The 17344-nt window shown below is 42.6% G+C and overlaps 1 protein-coding gene across 2 annotated transcripts in view; it reads right to left on the bottom strand.

Moving 5' to 3' along the window:
• LOC114446848 (phosphofurin acidic cluster sorting protein 2-like) overlaps positions 1-7401 on the bottom strand; it is a 38471-nt gene extending 31070 nt beyond the window's left edge. Inside the window, exon 1 of one of the 2 annotated variants that reach the window (XM_028422678.1) lies at positions 7042-7401. In XM_028422678.1, coding sequence (XP_028278479.1) covers positions 7042-7253 — 212 coding nt within the window. In that variant the 5' untranslated portion in view covers positions 7254-7401. The remainder of the gene's footprint in view (positions 1-7041) is intronic. The other variant, XM_028422677.1, reaches the window with a different exon arrangement.
• Positions 7402-17344: the final 9943 nt, after the last annotated feature.

Genomic DNA, 17344 nt, shown 5'->3' with positions numbered 1-17344 from the left:
AAGGGCTATAGCAAAGATTACACACTTAATCCTGCTTCCATTATAAGAACATGGGACTTGGAGCAAAGGTAGGTGTGCTCCTTTGGTTAGACAGTACTGACATTTCATCAAAAAGGGATCAACTCTGCTCTGCTATAAAGATTACATAATGACATATGGTGCCTTTAGTAAGAAATACAAGTGGGATTAAGTCAGTCTCTCTTGCTAAGAGGTAAAAAAAAATCTAAGTGGTGGCTGCACAAGAAATGGAGGTGTAATAAATCAAGTATAGAACGTATTGCTGTAGGATGCAAGGTTGGGTATTGTCACCGCTAATGATGCTACGTGGACATGAGCTGACACAGAGACCTTCCAAAACTGTAGTCTGACTCAAAACTACTTTCTGCAATGTAGACAACACTCCCAGAAAGAAAAATGGAAGGACTACTGTGCAATCGATAAATATACAAAAGATAGCATCAGCAACATAATATAAAAATATAACTTTACTTCCTGAGTGATAAAGTAAACACTCAAAGGAGAGATACTCAACAAACCAGCAACACATTGCTCCATTGTTTCTCTATCGTTATTGGATCTAACAGTGCTGATAAAACAACTGGTGCATGTAATTATACTGTTTTGGCACTACTACTTGAAAAGAACAATAGCAATGCTGACTACTCCTCCCAGTTCACCCCCCCAAATGACTAATGAGCTCAACGTATTGAGTTTCTGTTCACAGCTCTTGCTGTTTTTTTATATATATATATATATGCATGAGTTGCAACTTAAATATCAGTGATACTGAGGTGAGATAACAAGTGCAGAGTAGATCGGTGGAGCTTAAAACACAATGTGAACAAAACACACTTCCTTATTCAGGCCGATATGGAGGAACATCATTTGTAAGTTTCAGAGATTAATGGATTCTATCTGAAATTCAGAAGACACAGCTGCCTTTTTAGTTTCATTCTAAAGTGCAGCTCTACACTGAATTATCCACAATCCGTTATGCAATGCTTTGTAGAAAGGCGAGATGCAACACATCAGTAAATCAACTGCAGTCTTTGCCTGAACATTCCAGAGGCTGGATTTCTGATTAATCATCAAGCAGATTTTGCTTTTTTTGTTTTGGTGGACAAGTATAATTGTTTTATACTTTTGAAGAATTTGCACTGAGGATGAGATGCTGATGACTGTTCTGCGAGTCGATGAAACAAAAAAACACACATGGGCAGAAACAGGACTCCAGACAGTCCAGACTCCTTAATCTGTGATTAGACGAGTGGGTGGGGCCTCCAGCTGAAAGCCAATTGACAGCCCTACGCTAGAGAGCAAAAGCTCAACGCTGCTGATACATTTCTAGGGATATTTGTATTCTATAAGACATATGAAATGTTGTCAAAAGACTAAAGATATACATAGCCAACATGTGTTTGTTTACAAGGAGAGATATAATACAGGCTCTCTTAATGCAACAATGACAATGCTTCAAGTTTTCAAATGGTCTGTCATGTGCTCCAAGCGTCCACGTCACATTTTTGCGTTTGAAATAATGGTCTCTGTGTTGCTGCTGGCACATACAGAGCAGGAAATGCCTGAAAGGGAGAGGTGGGAAATAAGTAGAGCAAGAACAAGAGAGAAAATACAAGTCCAGAGACATTGTCCCCAATGTGCTTATTTTGACAGGATCCTCCCTGTATCACAGGACAGTTTCCTCACTCGCCTCACTTGCTGGCTCAGGAAGCTGCATCTCGTTGCTAGCTGAGACCCCAGTATCCGCCCACACAAGAATCTGGCCTTTCTCCCATTCTGAGGTCCAGGCAGGGGGAAACGAACCTTTCTTCCTTTTGTGAGGAATTCAACATGAACATTCAGCACATGCCTGTTCACTGTAGAACTCGGGGCCAGTTCGCAAAACTTTTTACCATGGTGGTTAATCCACCGTTCCCAATCCTGAGACCAGGTTGTTAGTCATCAATAGAGCGCTCTGAAGGCCAACTGAACTGACCTCAGCTCTCTAAGTTGCCAGAATTGTCAAATGTTTCCCGAGGAAATTCGTCCTCCTCAGGAAAGCAGGGAAGGAAACCAAGAGAATTTTGACACATTTCAGGCAGTGGGAGTAGACATGAAAAAGAGAGAAGTGAAGGTGCTGATTGGTCTGCTGTTAGCAAAGTGTGTGAACAGCATGAGAAAGCATGAAGCCAAGTCAAGATGCGATCTGGTTTGAAATATGCAAGTCTATTAATACCAGTCACATTGTATGCATAATGTGCATACAAGCATTGATAGCTGTGACATGACACTGATGGCGTCTCACAAATTCTCAAAAATCTTCAAATTTTTATTAAATTAGTGGCATGTATAGTAATGATAAATATGCATTACGACTGAAAAACATTTTTACTATACGTCCAAGGTCATGGAAATTACGCAGCTCATTGACTTGAGTTCAACATTGCAGCGACACATTTCTCTGCCTGTAAATTCTTCATCACTGTCGACAGTCAAACACTGTAAGATGCAAACTGGAAACCGTGCTGTGTCACAGTCCTGAAGGGCACTGGAGATGGCCGATGGCGCCTTGTTTATGACTCCAAAAGGAAGCAGAGGATTAAGCAGTCAGTGTCTGTATGCAGCATCAGATTACTCACTCCTCTTTTCCTGTTATGAAATCAGATTACTGCAGCTCCCCTGCTAGGAGAAACAACATCAACGCCTTGAAATGAGGAAGTTACTGAGGAGGTGAAAGGGTAAATGAAACTCCTAGTATCGTGATTTGATTGTTTCATCTTGGGTTAAACGATTTAGAAATTCCGAAATGAATGTGTGATGCTGGAGGCTGCATGTCAACAGCTCAAACCCTTAAAGTCTAGTACATGGGATAGTGTAAAACTGTATCTGGCGGCTTCATCTCCACCGACCTAGAGCAAAAAACGATACATCATAATGTTGCTCCAGTACAGGCCTGCGGTTGTTTTTGTTTATCCTCTTTATTTGCTGACATACACAGCAAACATCATTTTTGTTCCACCCCACAGAACCGGGGCAGAAGAAACAAACTTCTGACCAGAGCCGACAAAGTACACTAAATAACTCTGGAGATAAGGCTGTGACACTCACACAGGAGAAGGATGCTCTGTTCACCAGAGATAAACGTCAAAGGAAAGATGCTTTTTGTAGCTTGTAAGCAAATCCCCCCCCCCCCCACCCACCCCAAAAATGCATAAACCCAAAGAGCAAATCTTAAAATACAGCTTTCTGGCCAGAAATGTCATTGTTTGTAGATCAGGAAAACATTTTCAGTGACCCAGTCAGTGTTATTCTCAAAGTCTGACAGGGCAGATGAACTATCTACCACACAAAAAAACACTTTGGAAACAATGAAACCTGCAGAGCTTGTGCAACAAAAATGACCAAAGGGGTTGCTCCCATCGTGCTAGCAGCAAAGAGGGTAAAGGTCACAACTTTTGATCCCAAGATGCAATGAATCTCTGAACTTGATAAGAAGCCATCCCTCTTGTCCTGCTGCACATTCTTTATTGTTAGAAGATAAACATAGCACCATCCTGACCTCCGCATTAGTGTCATTCCTGCAAATACCACATCGTTCCTTCGACAAATGCCTGCTCGCCACAGATATAGACAGACCATTTGCATTCCTGAGCAGGCTGTTAAGCCTCTAGAATACACTGCAAAGTCATTAACCCTCTCCATTTCTGCAACATAATTATGTGTTTGCCCTTCGATCATAGCTGTCATGAAAAAAAACAATATCTGGGACAGTGAAGTAACCCACTGTGAACACAAAGCATGAGTCAAAACAGAACAACCAACACAGCATTAAGCAACATCAACACTACAGGCACATTTCATTTTTATACTAAATTACATCAGGTAATAGTACAGTGCCTTTTAAAAAAAAAAAGAAGAGAGAAGCCCCAACAATGAGTCTCCTTGTCTCATGTGTATTTTGAAAGGAAAACTTGGATGAGTCATGTAAGCACTATTCAGGCACATTACAGGAGCCCTCATGTGCATGATATCCCTCAGCTGTCTTTGGTTAGTCAGCAACAATTTTAGAGCACTGCTCAGCTATTTGAGGTAAAAAAAAAAAGTAGGAGGAAAGCAGGGTAGATTTCCTCTGGAGGTTTCACGTTACTTTAGAAAAAATAAAAAAAAATGTAGGGGAAAAACTTCAGCTCATGAGAAATAAGCTGCGACACTAAGACCATGTGATATCAGGACGATATGGGAGAGACTGGCAGGCATGGCAGTGCCTGTCTAACTGTTCCAACAGGCCTACAACAGGCAGGTAGAGGCCAGTCGAACACTGCATCAAACACAAAAATTAAACAGTGAAACAGTAAAATGCTGTTTGACTGACAGTTAAGCCTAAGTAGTAATCATGGAGCATGTAAAAAAAAACAGTTGTAACGATGTTATTCAGTGGCTTCTTGCAATAGGTGAGTCACTAGCATAAGCATCCAGAGCTACAAATCCATGCTGACTGGGCGTACGAGAGCTGACAACATATTTTCCATTGTGAATTAAATATTTTTTTTTCCCTAAGCAGGGCTTTCAGTGGAGCTGCAGGGTTTAGGATTATTTACCATCTTGTAATTATTAACAAACAACAGCTGTGTGTGATGTTTAGAAGTGAAAGAAACACAGTCGATTGGTAACAGCCCTATGCCCTCATTTGAAACCATGCCACTTAGCTGGACACCCACATTCGCTAAAGGCTATAGAGGAGGAGGAGGAGCAAACAGCTGCACACAAAATGGCCCAACCCCTGAAAGAATGCCAAAGCAGAATCCCGTATACAGACCCTCGGGTTGGGCTGCATGCTGGACTTTTCACACCAGTGTAGGATAAAGTGGTGTAAAAACACAGGCATGCCAAATTAGTTTGAACATTGCTGTGAGCATTAGGGCTGCAACGATTACTCGAGTAATATTCCGAGGACAAAATGCATCGACAACTAATTTAGTATTCAACTAATTTAATATTCGATGACTGATTTAGTATTCGATGACTCGTTAGTGACATCACTGAGAACACACACACGCATAGTTTTGGCGCCGGGTATGGAGGCGTTCATGGACTGAAGCAATGACGCTGCAGCCGTATCTATGGGGAAAACTATGACATTTACGCATGATCCAAGTACTCGAATAATCGCAAAAAGTGAGTATCCGAGTACCAAAATACTCGTTTGTTGCAGCCCTAGTAAGCATTATAAGGCAAAGCTACATCATCAGCTGCAACAAGGATCTGCAGCAAAAATTAACAATTGCATCATGATGCATGCAAATTTCTACTGCAATACAAACCAGATTTAACCAAACAAAAGACCTGGTCAAGGAGCTACAGTCTCAGACTGCTACATGTGCTGCATGCTCTGTATCCTGTTCCATCCTCACCACATTCATCTTTAATACAGCACCTTGTAGGAGAAAGCAAACAGCGTAGAGGCAGAAGTGAAATCGATGCACCATGTACAGTATGGCACATTCTGTAAAAGCACTGACATGTCGCCTGCTTTATCTGCAAGCCGGTCTTAAAAGCTAACGGATGCAGCTATGTGTGGAACATGCTCGTTCAAGTCATACGACAGAAAACAACACTCTGGGGAGAAATCCCCTCAAAGCTTTGGCACTGAATCCCAGAAACATACATAATCCAGTGTTTTTGGTAAAAAAATGTCTTACTATGACTTTTAACAGAGAAATATAACAGAATCACATTCTCAGAAAGAGAGTGGTGAGCTGTCAAATTACAAAGCAATCCTGTCACTTCAAAGACTCAGCTCTCATTCCAGCTGGCTTCAAATCATCCGAGTTATCTGAGCCAAAAGAGAACAGTGTTCAAACAGGGATTTGAAAGATCACCCTGACTGTAAATTATCCATGCTTTCCACATGCTATGACTCCATTCACACACACACACACACACACACACACACATCGACTGTGGCGGAAACCCTCCCCTTGCAAGCCCACTTCTATCCCAATGAGTGAAGCAGATCTAGGTCAAAGCTGATTAATGTGCCCACAGCTCCCGGGAGGTTTCTGGTCAGGTGGCAGCAGCAGTGCCTGCTCACTGACGGTGCATACTAATGCAGAGTGTTGCTGGATGTTACCGCTGCTGTGCTCGACATTAAAACAGTGTCATAGCGGTAACATTACGACAACACTGCGAGCGAGAGACAAAAGCGACAATTAAAAACTCTGGTTGCGGCAGCGGCGCTGTCAACGCCGCTGTTTGTTTGTGATGCTTTATGAGCAGCAGCTACACGGGCTTATCTGAACATTACACATTCAAAACAACACACACCACAGGAACGACATATTCATATGGATTTCAAACGGCCGAGCAGCTGCTGAAGTGCCCATTAGCTCAGACAGCTCATAACACCAAGAGTGCTGCTAGAGGATGAACAGGATGTCTCTGCTGCTTATGAGGCGAAAGGCATCCATGTCACTGTATTTATAGACAGTTATGTTGCTATTAGGTGGCATGCATTCCGTAAATCTGACCAAGCACAGGCCTGCTCAGACATGCAAAATGTACGAATGCTTCAACAACACCCACGTTATAAACAGCAGTAAACTGGGCTAGCTAAACTTTTGTTAGCTAGTTATCATAACGGCCGAAATAAATGTCAGCACACCAACTGTTAACAACAACAAAAATGTCGTTTACATTAATAATGCGAAGTACAAAAAGGAAGCATTGTGACTAAAAACCACTGCATCTTTAAAAGGAAAATATAAATATATTAGGAACGTGATTTAATGAGGAAAAAAACAGAGGAAGCCCAGTGATTTTTGCTATGTAGCTTTAGCATTAGCCACCTTGCTAGTTAGCCCTTCAGTTAGCAAAAGCCAGCACTGTTTTGGAAATGTGTGGCAGCTCATCTCTCCTGCTTTACGTTACAACCAACGAGGGCGTTGTTTTGTCAAACATTAGCCTCATTACTATCAAACGATAGCGTGATCTGTAAACACTGTGGTTTGTGGTTATTTTACGCTAATGCATTAATGTTGACGTTACCTCGGGACGCAGCTCGGGGATGATCGGTCTATCTCCCAGGTCGCAAAGAGGTTCATGGGTACAGGCATGCTGCCGGAGCCCGAGCCCAGGACCATAGCCCCGGCTAACGCTCCGGTCGGGAGCGTTGTCGGTGCTGGTCCACCGCCGCCGCCGCTGCTCGGGTTCAGGAAAGCGGCCCGGACGCCTCCTCTCTCTACAGCCGCCGCCATCATCACCACCACCACTGCCTGGGGAGCAGCTCTAGCTAAGGTGTCGGACGAACGCGGGAGCCGCTGAACTCTACGCTTGCTGCCTGCTCCTGTTTCCCCCCAGACTCCCAGCTCCTCTCCGCTGGCTGGAGATGCTGATAGGCGGGGCGGGGCCTGTCACCGCTGATAGGGGCAGCACGTCCCCACGTCCAGGGTGGGACTTGTTTACTATTAAACCGGCCTCAAAACATACTACTGTGCTCATTTCCCCCCTTTAGTTTGACAGATTCAGCAGTCTGGGAATTATTTATGAATATCTGTTTTAGACAGGAATGAAAAGCAAGTAAATAATATCCTTATTTACATCTATTAATAGTTTTTTTTTAAAAGAAAGATGGTTTTTAACTGGTTGTGCTTTAACCCCACACTATTAACCATTAATATTCACCATTACGACACCCATCCATGAGCATGTTTGTGTTACTGCTGACTATCGGCTGCCATCTTCATCATCATAGATGATCAGGGAGTCAGACAACACAGGGCAGGGCCTGCTTTGTTGTTCATGTTATTAAAGATTAATCATCAGTCATCAGTCACACAGTGATGGCACCTGGTGTTCTTTACTTGATTCATTTATTGTTGTCATAACGCAGGTCTTGTGAAACCTAGTGACGGTAATTGAGACTAACTTGACTTGACATGTTCAGGAGGAGTAGGGTTGGGTAAATGTGTGTGTGGGACAGCCTGTCGAACTGACCAAGAAAATGCACCATGTGTGGTAATAACTGACTCTTCATGCTGTTTGTTCAGACTTTCAATGGACCATGCGTGGCTGTGCTCACCCACACACAAAGGTGAAACACAAGATGAAAGCTTCTTACTTTTTTTTTCTGTTTTGGGTGTGTTAGTGTGTGAGTGAGGGTGAGAAAACAGTCCTCAATAATCAGCATTCAGCCTCCAAACAGTGCCTGCATCTTGTTGTGATGGTGGCAGGTTCATAACATGTCATTCTATAGCTAACCTCTGTACACTAATACATTTTAATGTATGTATTAAGTTACAATAATTTATTGTACAGTCATGTTTTTCATTATTTTCCCACTCCAGCCTAGGCTATGCTAGTTTATTCTGCTGTAACAACAACTATTATTACTGACATGCCTCAGTGCTCTGCTTGTGCTGATTACAGTAACCTATGAACACTGTTCTACAATATATGTTAGCTCTGTATAGTCTGTTGCAAACCTTTGTCAGTATATAAAATGGTAAATGATCCCAGCTTTCTATTGCTTTGTCTGCTTCTGCTGGCCTTTGATGCTCTCCTCTCACCTCCATGTTTCCAGCTTTCTTCTTTTAAGCACAAGGCTCCGCACTATGAACTCAGCTCCGCTCAAGGTTCCTCTCTTTTGTTTGGGACTTGCTTGTTTCTGCTGTCGCCTGCAGTGTGCTATGAGGGTTCCAGGCTGTAGCTTCTGTATGTATTGAGCCATTTTCAAGATTCAAAGATGTTGCACAGCTATTGTCAAGGAAGGGTCATCTGGACAATGAAATGCTTGTAGCATAGCAGGCAGGCAACTGAAAATAAGCCTGTTTACTGGATGTTGTTATTGAACTGAAATTTGTATGTAATTAAAACAACTGAATCTAACTGAAAAGGAGAGGGAGGTCAGTGAGTGAAGTTTTAGAGTGCGTTGCCATCTAGTGTTTAAAAAAGAACACTACAACAGAAATAACGATGCCATACATTGGTGTGCTGTCCTCCAGTAGATGGCACACTCTCTGCATTTGAGGTGAACTATCTCTCTTCCCTTACCCCCACCACCACCACCACCCATCTACTCTTTTCCTCCTTACTCTCTTCTTCCTCTCTCTATTCTTCCTGATTGAACCTCCTCCTCCCACAAGAGTGAGTGGGTGGGTGCATATATTGTGACACTGTGACACCACTGATGTTTTCACAGCACAACAGTCTGACACTTTATAAGCCAGCCCTTCACCTTTATTAAATTCTATAGATGGGGATAAAATACCCGAGCATCCAGTTGTCACACAACAGCAGCTCAGTGGCAGGTACACTCCTACCAAATCAAATGCATCCTAATATCAAGCAAACAAAGATCTGGAGGAGAGAGCGCAGGATGCGAGTGCAGGTATTTTAGTGTGGTTGCAGGGCATTTCCTGTCATTAGCACTAGCTGACAGCCTTTGCAAAAAAAAAAAAAAAGAAAAAGCAGGAGAGCAAAACACTGCGTCTCTCTGACGTCAGCAAACAGGCAATAAACAATACATTGTCTGTTAGGTAACATCGTCTTTCACGCGTATTTGAGTGAAAATCTCACATCTTTCAAATTCCAGAGTGATAAAAAGCAAAATGCAGCTTCCAAGCAGGTCTTTATTTTTAGATGCAAGCTATTGTTTCAGGCTTGTGACATTGTTTTTGTGTATCAACTCCTCCACACCATCAAAGTCAGGCATTTTTAATGAGCAAGCCTTTGATTACCAGTGGAAAACAGTACCTTTTTCAGTCGCCGCACAGACAGCACTAGTTTGAATTTAGATCTTCAAGAGGATCAGGTATTGGTGACATTTGTGTAAACTTGGTGATGTGAGTGCAAAGAACCATGAGACCAGTGGAAAACGTTGCATCTCTCTCTCCAAGAATGGAGAGCGCCACCAGACATTCCTCTCCCCACAGCTGACTTTTACTGCAATCTGGCAAAACAAACAGCACTAATGAGTCAAATCTATGAATGCGGCTGCTGCTCTAATATATTTGAGTATATAAATACTGTTAAGATAGGTGCATGCATGCAGAGAAATAATGGAACATTTGCTATAATAATGAGAAAGTGTTTAGGGCTTGTACTGAGGCACAGAAGAAATCATTGGCAGCCATATGCTGACCCCTGAGGAGTGTATTGGCGTTGTGCTGCTGAGTATAAATGCTCATCTGCAGCACAACACACTGCGTGGGAGCTGCATGATACCTGCAGCACACACTGTTTATCTGAGTGTGTGGAGGCTGAACCAACATCTGCCTTCCTGCTCACGCCATACTTCAGGATCATAAGGACAATAATTGGACAAGATTAAACGAGACCAGGAGGAAACTTTTAAAATGGATCCATACATATTTAACACTGTTTTGTTAAGTTTCAACAAAATGATAAGAACATGCATATCCTCATGTTAACTGTGTCAGCCTTCAGTGAAGTGCTTATTGTTCCAGTGATGTCTGGAGCTGCAGTGAGAGGGTTAACACTATGCTCTATCAAAGCCAGCCCATTTAACATGAGTTTAAAGAGGGTCCCATTCATCAGGGAAACTGAGCACAGCCTTACTGTGATGTTTCTCATTTCACACACATATTACAGCCGCCTCCAGAATCAGCTCCCCGTGATTGGTCTCTGCTGAGCAGTCAGACACAATTTAAAGATCCTTTCTATGTGCTATCTGCTGGAAAGATTGCCACATGCCCTGTTACAGTAGAGCAGATCAATCCAGGGCACATCTCTTTCTCCTTCATATGCTCTCTCTCTCTGCATCTCTCGCTACTAATCACACTTCAAAACACTAAGGGGGGCAGATTAGCTGCTGATATAATTAAGCTTTTGCAAGCCTAGCACATTAGGGATATTATTTCACGTGGATTAAATCCTTTTGTTAAGACACGATCAATGTACAATTTCCTGAGTTTTTGATTTATCTCAGGTCTCATCATTCATTTTTTGTATCGTTTGTACGGTGATGCTATGATAGGGGAGGAGAAAGTGAAGTCTATGAAGCATTTCTGTGTAAAATATGTGACATTTTTACCTTTTACATGACTCATTCCACTCTATAATATCATATATATTTATCAAAATACATTAAAACAAGAAAAAATCATCAGTGGAAACAGGAGCTCTGCTGAATGGCCAGTCATGATCTGTAAATCCAGCTCAGTATTGGCAGATAAAAGGTCAGTTTAAAGCAATCAAATGACTCATTTTTACCCACAGGGCTGGTGTGTTTCCCTTTGAAACCCATCTGCTTGACTTTATCTGGTGTGAATTCCACTCTTTGATATCTACAAAAGGTTTCAATGGTGAGGTGAGCCTCAGAAATTCAGATCGAACATTCCTAACCTGTGAGTGCAGGGATCTGATAGTCTTATTAGCCTTTTGTAGCTCTGCTTGTGGTTTTACATTTTCATCTTTAATATATCTGAGCTTCAACAGTCTATTTCCACGAATAAATATAGATTTTCTCATTAACTTTACACCTGTTAGTGGATGGGATGTTCAGCAGCAGCCAGGCTTGGAATTGGTATGTTGTAGAAACACAGTGGTTTTAGGATCTGAATGACTTTGACAAAGGTCAAAATATGATGGCTGGATAACTGTGACAGAGCTCCACCATAACAGCAGGTCTTGTGATGGGCTCCTGTGATAACAGGGTCAAGGACACACATGGCTCAATAATGTGTGCAGTGATGGCTGGTCTGTGTGGTCTGATCCCGCTGAAGAACTGCTATTAGTTAAAGCCCTGATGCTGGCTATGGAGGACAGTTTCAGAGCACAAAGTGAGCCATGCAGCTGATGAGCCACAGAACAGTCCCAGTTAGCACCCCCTGTCAACAGTCCTGCTGATGATGTTTGTTTACAGTGTCTGCTCGGCGTCCCCTGCTCTTTGCAGACATGTGGGTCATGCTGGCTTCATCAGACAGCAGACAGGTGTGGTCTGCAGTCAACCATGAAGTGGCTGGGATAAAAGTCAGCACCTCCGACTCTGAATCCATGTGCTCTGCTAGCAGACGGGGAATATCTTGGGTATGAGTGACAGTATGATGGAGTGTGAGATGGAAAGGTGTGTGTTGTGGCATCAGCAGTTTAATGACAGCTGTGTGACATACTATTATGGTGAACAGGGGGTTGAGCATGGGGGTTGAGCATGAAGGCAGAGCTCTGGAGGCTTGCCTCCACCCTTCTCAATAGGACAATGAAAGAATGTGATCAATGACAAAATTGGCTGAAAGGAGTTACCTCTAAGTTACCTGGCTACACACTTTGCAAGAATTCTGTCTGTGGAATGTGTCTGGAAGCTCTTCACCCACACCTAATTCCACTTGGTACAAACCCAACTGCACAAATCATAATTGTCCAACATTTTTCTGCTTGCCTCAACGAAATATCTGCAGAATTGCGGATAACACCTTGGATTTTTAACTTCACCTGCCAGTTTGGATGTCTTTTGTTGACACTAGTCCGGTTGTTGCTCTGCCGAAGTGTTTATTCTGCACTGGTTGGTCCTGCCCCATGGAAATCCAACTTAAATCAGACCAGACTTATTCTTTGAACAGGAAAGACTTAGGATCACTGCATGGTCAGGGTAAGACATGCAGGGAGCATGGGAAATATCTGATGCTTCTTGTAGTTTATTGGGCATATGATCAAGATGTGTCCTCACGGCTCCTCCTCTTGGAGATTTAGTGGACAAGCCAAGCCTGGAGGACATCCCTTGGTAGACCCAGAAACCACAGAAGGGATTAAACATCCCTTAAAGCCTTGAGAACAGCTTAGGATCCCCCAGGAGAGAAAAAAATTGCCAAGCAGAGAAATACCTGAATTTATCTGGCTTGTCTTGCCTGCTGCCCCCATAACTCATTGGGACAGAAAAAAAGGAGGGCACGCTGACCCCTGACCCCTGAGGATTGAACCTCTTCTGGTCAGTGGTTAAATACGATGAGCTCTATCTACCGTACCTCTAGAGGCACCTTTTTGATACACATTTTGTTCTTCAAGAAGACACATGTCATCCAGTTTACAAAACAGATATTTTTAAAGTCACAACAAAGAAATATGTTTTATCATTTCAGTTGTGGCTGCACCGAGACTCAGAGGAAAACAGAACCACAGATCTTTGACATTACGACTGCGGTGAGATTCCTCAACACAAGCCCTTTATGGCAGTACAAAGAAACCGTGGCAAGAATGTATTTGTGAATAAAACCTTCTAAGAACTAAGCACATTTAATGTGTATTTGCACATGAATGACACAGACGTACCCATTCGATGTAGCCAGCATGCTACATGAAACGCTGTGCACGGAGCACATTAACATTTTAAGCAGAAACGCATCACCCTGCTATGTTCGTTTCAGAGATATGTGCACTAACAGCAGTATACCAAAGACACACAGTGAGAGCAAGAGCGATAGCAGGGGATGAAGGAGGAGAGGCAGCACAGGGGAAGAAGTGATACACCGAGTGGATGAAATCCCATTAGATCATAGTGTATGCAAATGAGGGGAGACATCATGTGGCAGCTTTGAATCTGATCTCGATCCCACAGAACGTGAACTCTGCATAAAGCGCATTGATCATTCTCATCCATTCAGTGGTTACCAGCGCAGCTCCATTGATGTCGGAAGAATGTACGAGAAGATTCCCCCGACACTCATTGTGCTTGTACTCTGGACAATGCAGCCGAGAAAGACAAGACAGACGCAGAGCTACGAGATCCATTTGCATCAACGTCATCTGCAGAGACAGGGAGGCAAGACAAAAGCCCAGCAGGAGACGTACAAGCGTGCATCTCAGGTGAGGGTCGACCGGGTCTCAAGGCACAGCCAGGTACTGTAGCCTAACACAAAAGACAACTCTGGACAACGGCCAATGTTAGAGGAAATGTCTTGCTGCCATTAAAATTTCCATTTAAGTAGAAGCAGGAAATGCACCTGCCAGCTCGCTCTCTTTCCTCCCCTCTCCCTAATGCATTCAGAAGGGAACCTTTGTTGAAGGGAATCATTTTGCATTTAGATTTCCCAAAGTAAAAAGAGGCGTGTGTGGGGGGGGGGAGTGACTGCTTGGCCACGTGCTTCTACCACAGAAAACACATCCTAATGAGTCCTTTTAAACTTAGCTGATTATTTTCTGCTTTGGAGTTGTAGCTGGATTGCTAGTACGTGTTTTTTCCCCCACTATTAACCTAGATATCCAGAATGCCAGCCCCGGGGTGTTTTTTGATTGCGCTTCCTCAATCCTTTGAACTCGGTTGCAATCAGACAAACCAAACTTCGTCTAGTTTTCACCCTGAAATCGAAAAGGTATCTGTCTATCACAGCGTTCCCCGAAGTCACTGAGAAACAAGTCAAGAAACAAGTCCTGGCATCCCACATCTGAACATATTTGAGGAAGTGCAGCTCACTCTGTCAGACATGCAAATAATGCAGCCATGTTGCTGCAGAGAGTCTGTGTGTGTGTGTGTGTTCCTTCTGCACTCTGTGTACGGTGTACAGTTGAAGGACGGACTTCATCGCAGAGCGAGTTTCAAGGCTGAGCGAACATCAGTTTGATTCCAGCGGAGAGATTTTCTGGGATGACAGGCAGACGATCTTTATGATGTTTTAATAACCAATTACTCAGAAAAAAAAAGTAATATTTGCAATTCTCTTTTAGGCTTTTCACTTTTGTTTCTGCTGACAGTCGTTATTCAAGTTTTACTCATAATTTCGATGCCATTTCTGATTCTTCTTAAATGAGCAATCACACAGAAAGAAAATACATTTAGTGAAGAGTTCTTTTTAAAAAAAAAGGAGTGAAAACATTCATTTTATGAGCTGATTTAACAAAGCATTTCAGCGGCACGCTAACACTGGGAAAATCCATTTCATACGCAGCACCACATCTTGACATTTTCATCCAGCCTGAAATCATTTGACATTTTCTGGCTGTAGAGAGAAATGGCAGTCAGATGTTAGATGGTTTGCTTCGCTTTGAATTTTTCATTTGTGCAAAAAGGGGTTCAACCTTTTGTCAAAAAGATACTAGATGCCAAAACTTTCATCCAACACGGCAAAGACTCAGATCATGTGCTCAGCTGGGGAGACGGTAAGAGATCATTTTGTCACTTTAAAGCAACTTTCACACTGGTCAAACCAAGACCCACTAAAATATGGAACTCACCGTCAGCTTACAGTAATTTAAAGATGAAAACAAGATGTTTAGTTTTTCCTGGCACACTTCTCTGTTATTTACATCTGTGTTCACACATTATCCAGTAATATAAAGCATAAAAAGAACTAAAAGATTTCATATTTGGACATATTCTACCTCAGTTTTGATTATTTTTGATCTTTATTCCATGGTTTTCTCCCTAGATCCACATCAGCTCCTGCCTACTGTATGCTCCTATTGGGTAATTTAGCCCCATAGTCACTCAGTCCCTATATGCCTGTGATGTTCTTCAGCTGCTGGGCAGAGTATTGGGACTACTGGCAGAGACAGTTGAGTCACTATACATAGCTTTTACAAGCATGTACACAGAGTCTAGGTGTGTCCCTTTGAGAAATAAATGAAGAAATGTTGTGCATACATATAGTATATTTTCAGGTAGATGTGAATTATGTTATTATGAATACTGGAGATGTCAGTGACACATGATCAGCTGATATGTTATCTTGTATTTCTGTGGTTGCGGAACCACACACACACACATTCTCTTATATTTTTGTTGAAAATGGATCATCATATTTCATGTTAATGCTGCATCATGCATATCAGCCACCTGGTCAGGAGTAGTCCATCCATTATCAATGTGGCGGCCATGACAGTCCTCCTGTCACTGCTTTGTTTATATGCATTGGTGATGTATGAGTAAACTAATTCTGTGAAGCGTACCTTATCTGGCACATGACACAAAAGGCAAACTCCTCTGCTGCCAGTAGGCAGATATCATAATTCTGTTGTAAATGTATAAACTTCCATGACTGTATTATAAACTTCTAAACAAATCTACTTTGATGTAAATAGCTGCGCCTGCTTCAGGCCCTCCAGCTCATCTGTCTATACTTATTGGACTGTGGTACAAAGATGGATGGGCACTTCAACGAAGTCGCTGACAGCCTGACAGGATGTTTCTGTTTTCCTACCACCCACACTGTTCTTTACCCTAAATATGATACATTTATCCAATCTGCCAGTAATAAAGTTTAAGAGCCACTTCTTTTTCCAAGAGAATATGTTGCTACTTGTGACCAGATAAAGTGGTCATTTTCTAGCTTGTCCTTGCTTTGAGCTGTCCTTCAGCAGCCAGTGAGCTGTGACAGGAAGCATGCAGCATGCTGAATGTCAACATGCCATGCTTTGACCTCACCTATTGTCTAAAGCTTGTCACAGATGTCTCTCACCGCTCTGCCTGTGGACTCTTCACAGCAGCATGGCAGGAAACTGGCATATTTGAATTTTTTCCCAGAAAGCAGAACAGAATCAGGCTCAGGATCACTTTGCAAACACTGCCCCGAGGTCCGCAACAGGAAAACAGCGCCGACTTTATCTCTTCTGTGAGCTTTTACATGTCAGGAACACTTTTTCTGACCCTGTCAAAACGAAATGGAATCACAGTGAACCCTTGCTTCGGCGTGGGCCCTTTCATATTAGATTCAGAGAAGATAATACTAACTGAGAGGGCATCGAACGAGCTGCCACACGTTCTGTATAATGTGGCTGTTACAGTAAAATGGACAAAAACATTATTTCACTGAGAACCTACAACACCCACTAACATCTGGGGCTTTTTGCATACTATTAGCATTTGTTCATGGACACTCATACTGGCATGATGCTATGAGACAATGAGCCAGTGGATTATATAACGATTCGCCATCGTGACCAGAAAAAAAAGTATTCCACTGGCAGGGATAAATAGTCAATTGTCACTGTTTTAGTGGGTTCACTCACAATTTAACACACAGGGAATGAATGTGTTTTTAAAATGGATTTCTGTAATTCATTTGTTTAATCCAAATACACAGCCTCCTCCTGTGTTGTTGTAGGCCTCTGGCAACCTCACACAAGTGATTGTTGCAGCAGGGGCAAAGCAAGAGGAAATACAATTAGGATACTTCCAGTAGCTGCTAAACATCAGGTAGATGTTTTTATTTCAAAGCTCATTGTGGAAGGCTGTGAACATAAAGGTGGCAAATTGCAGTTCACACTGCGGCCACTAGGGGCTGGCTCCAAAAGCAAGTCAATCCTAATAAACTGCCAAAACATGATTCTGTTCCCTACTGATGAATCCCCTTTTAGTGACCACAGTACAGGGGAGTGAATAGGACTTTAAATGGTGCGTGGC

The sequence above is a fragment of the Parambassis ranga genome, chromosome 15 (genome assembly GCF_900634625.1).
Source record: "Parambassis ranga chromosome 15, fParRan2.1, whole genome shotgun sequence".
Classification (NCBI taxonomy): domain Eukaryota; kingdom Metazoa; phylum Chordata; class Actinopteri; family Ambassidae; genus Parambassis; species Parambassis ranga.
This window is presented reverse-complemented; position numbering and strand designations above follow the sequence as displayed.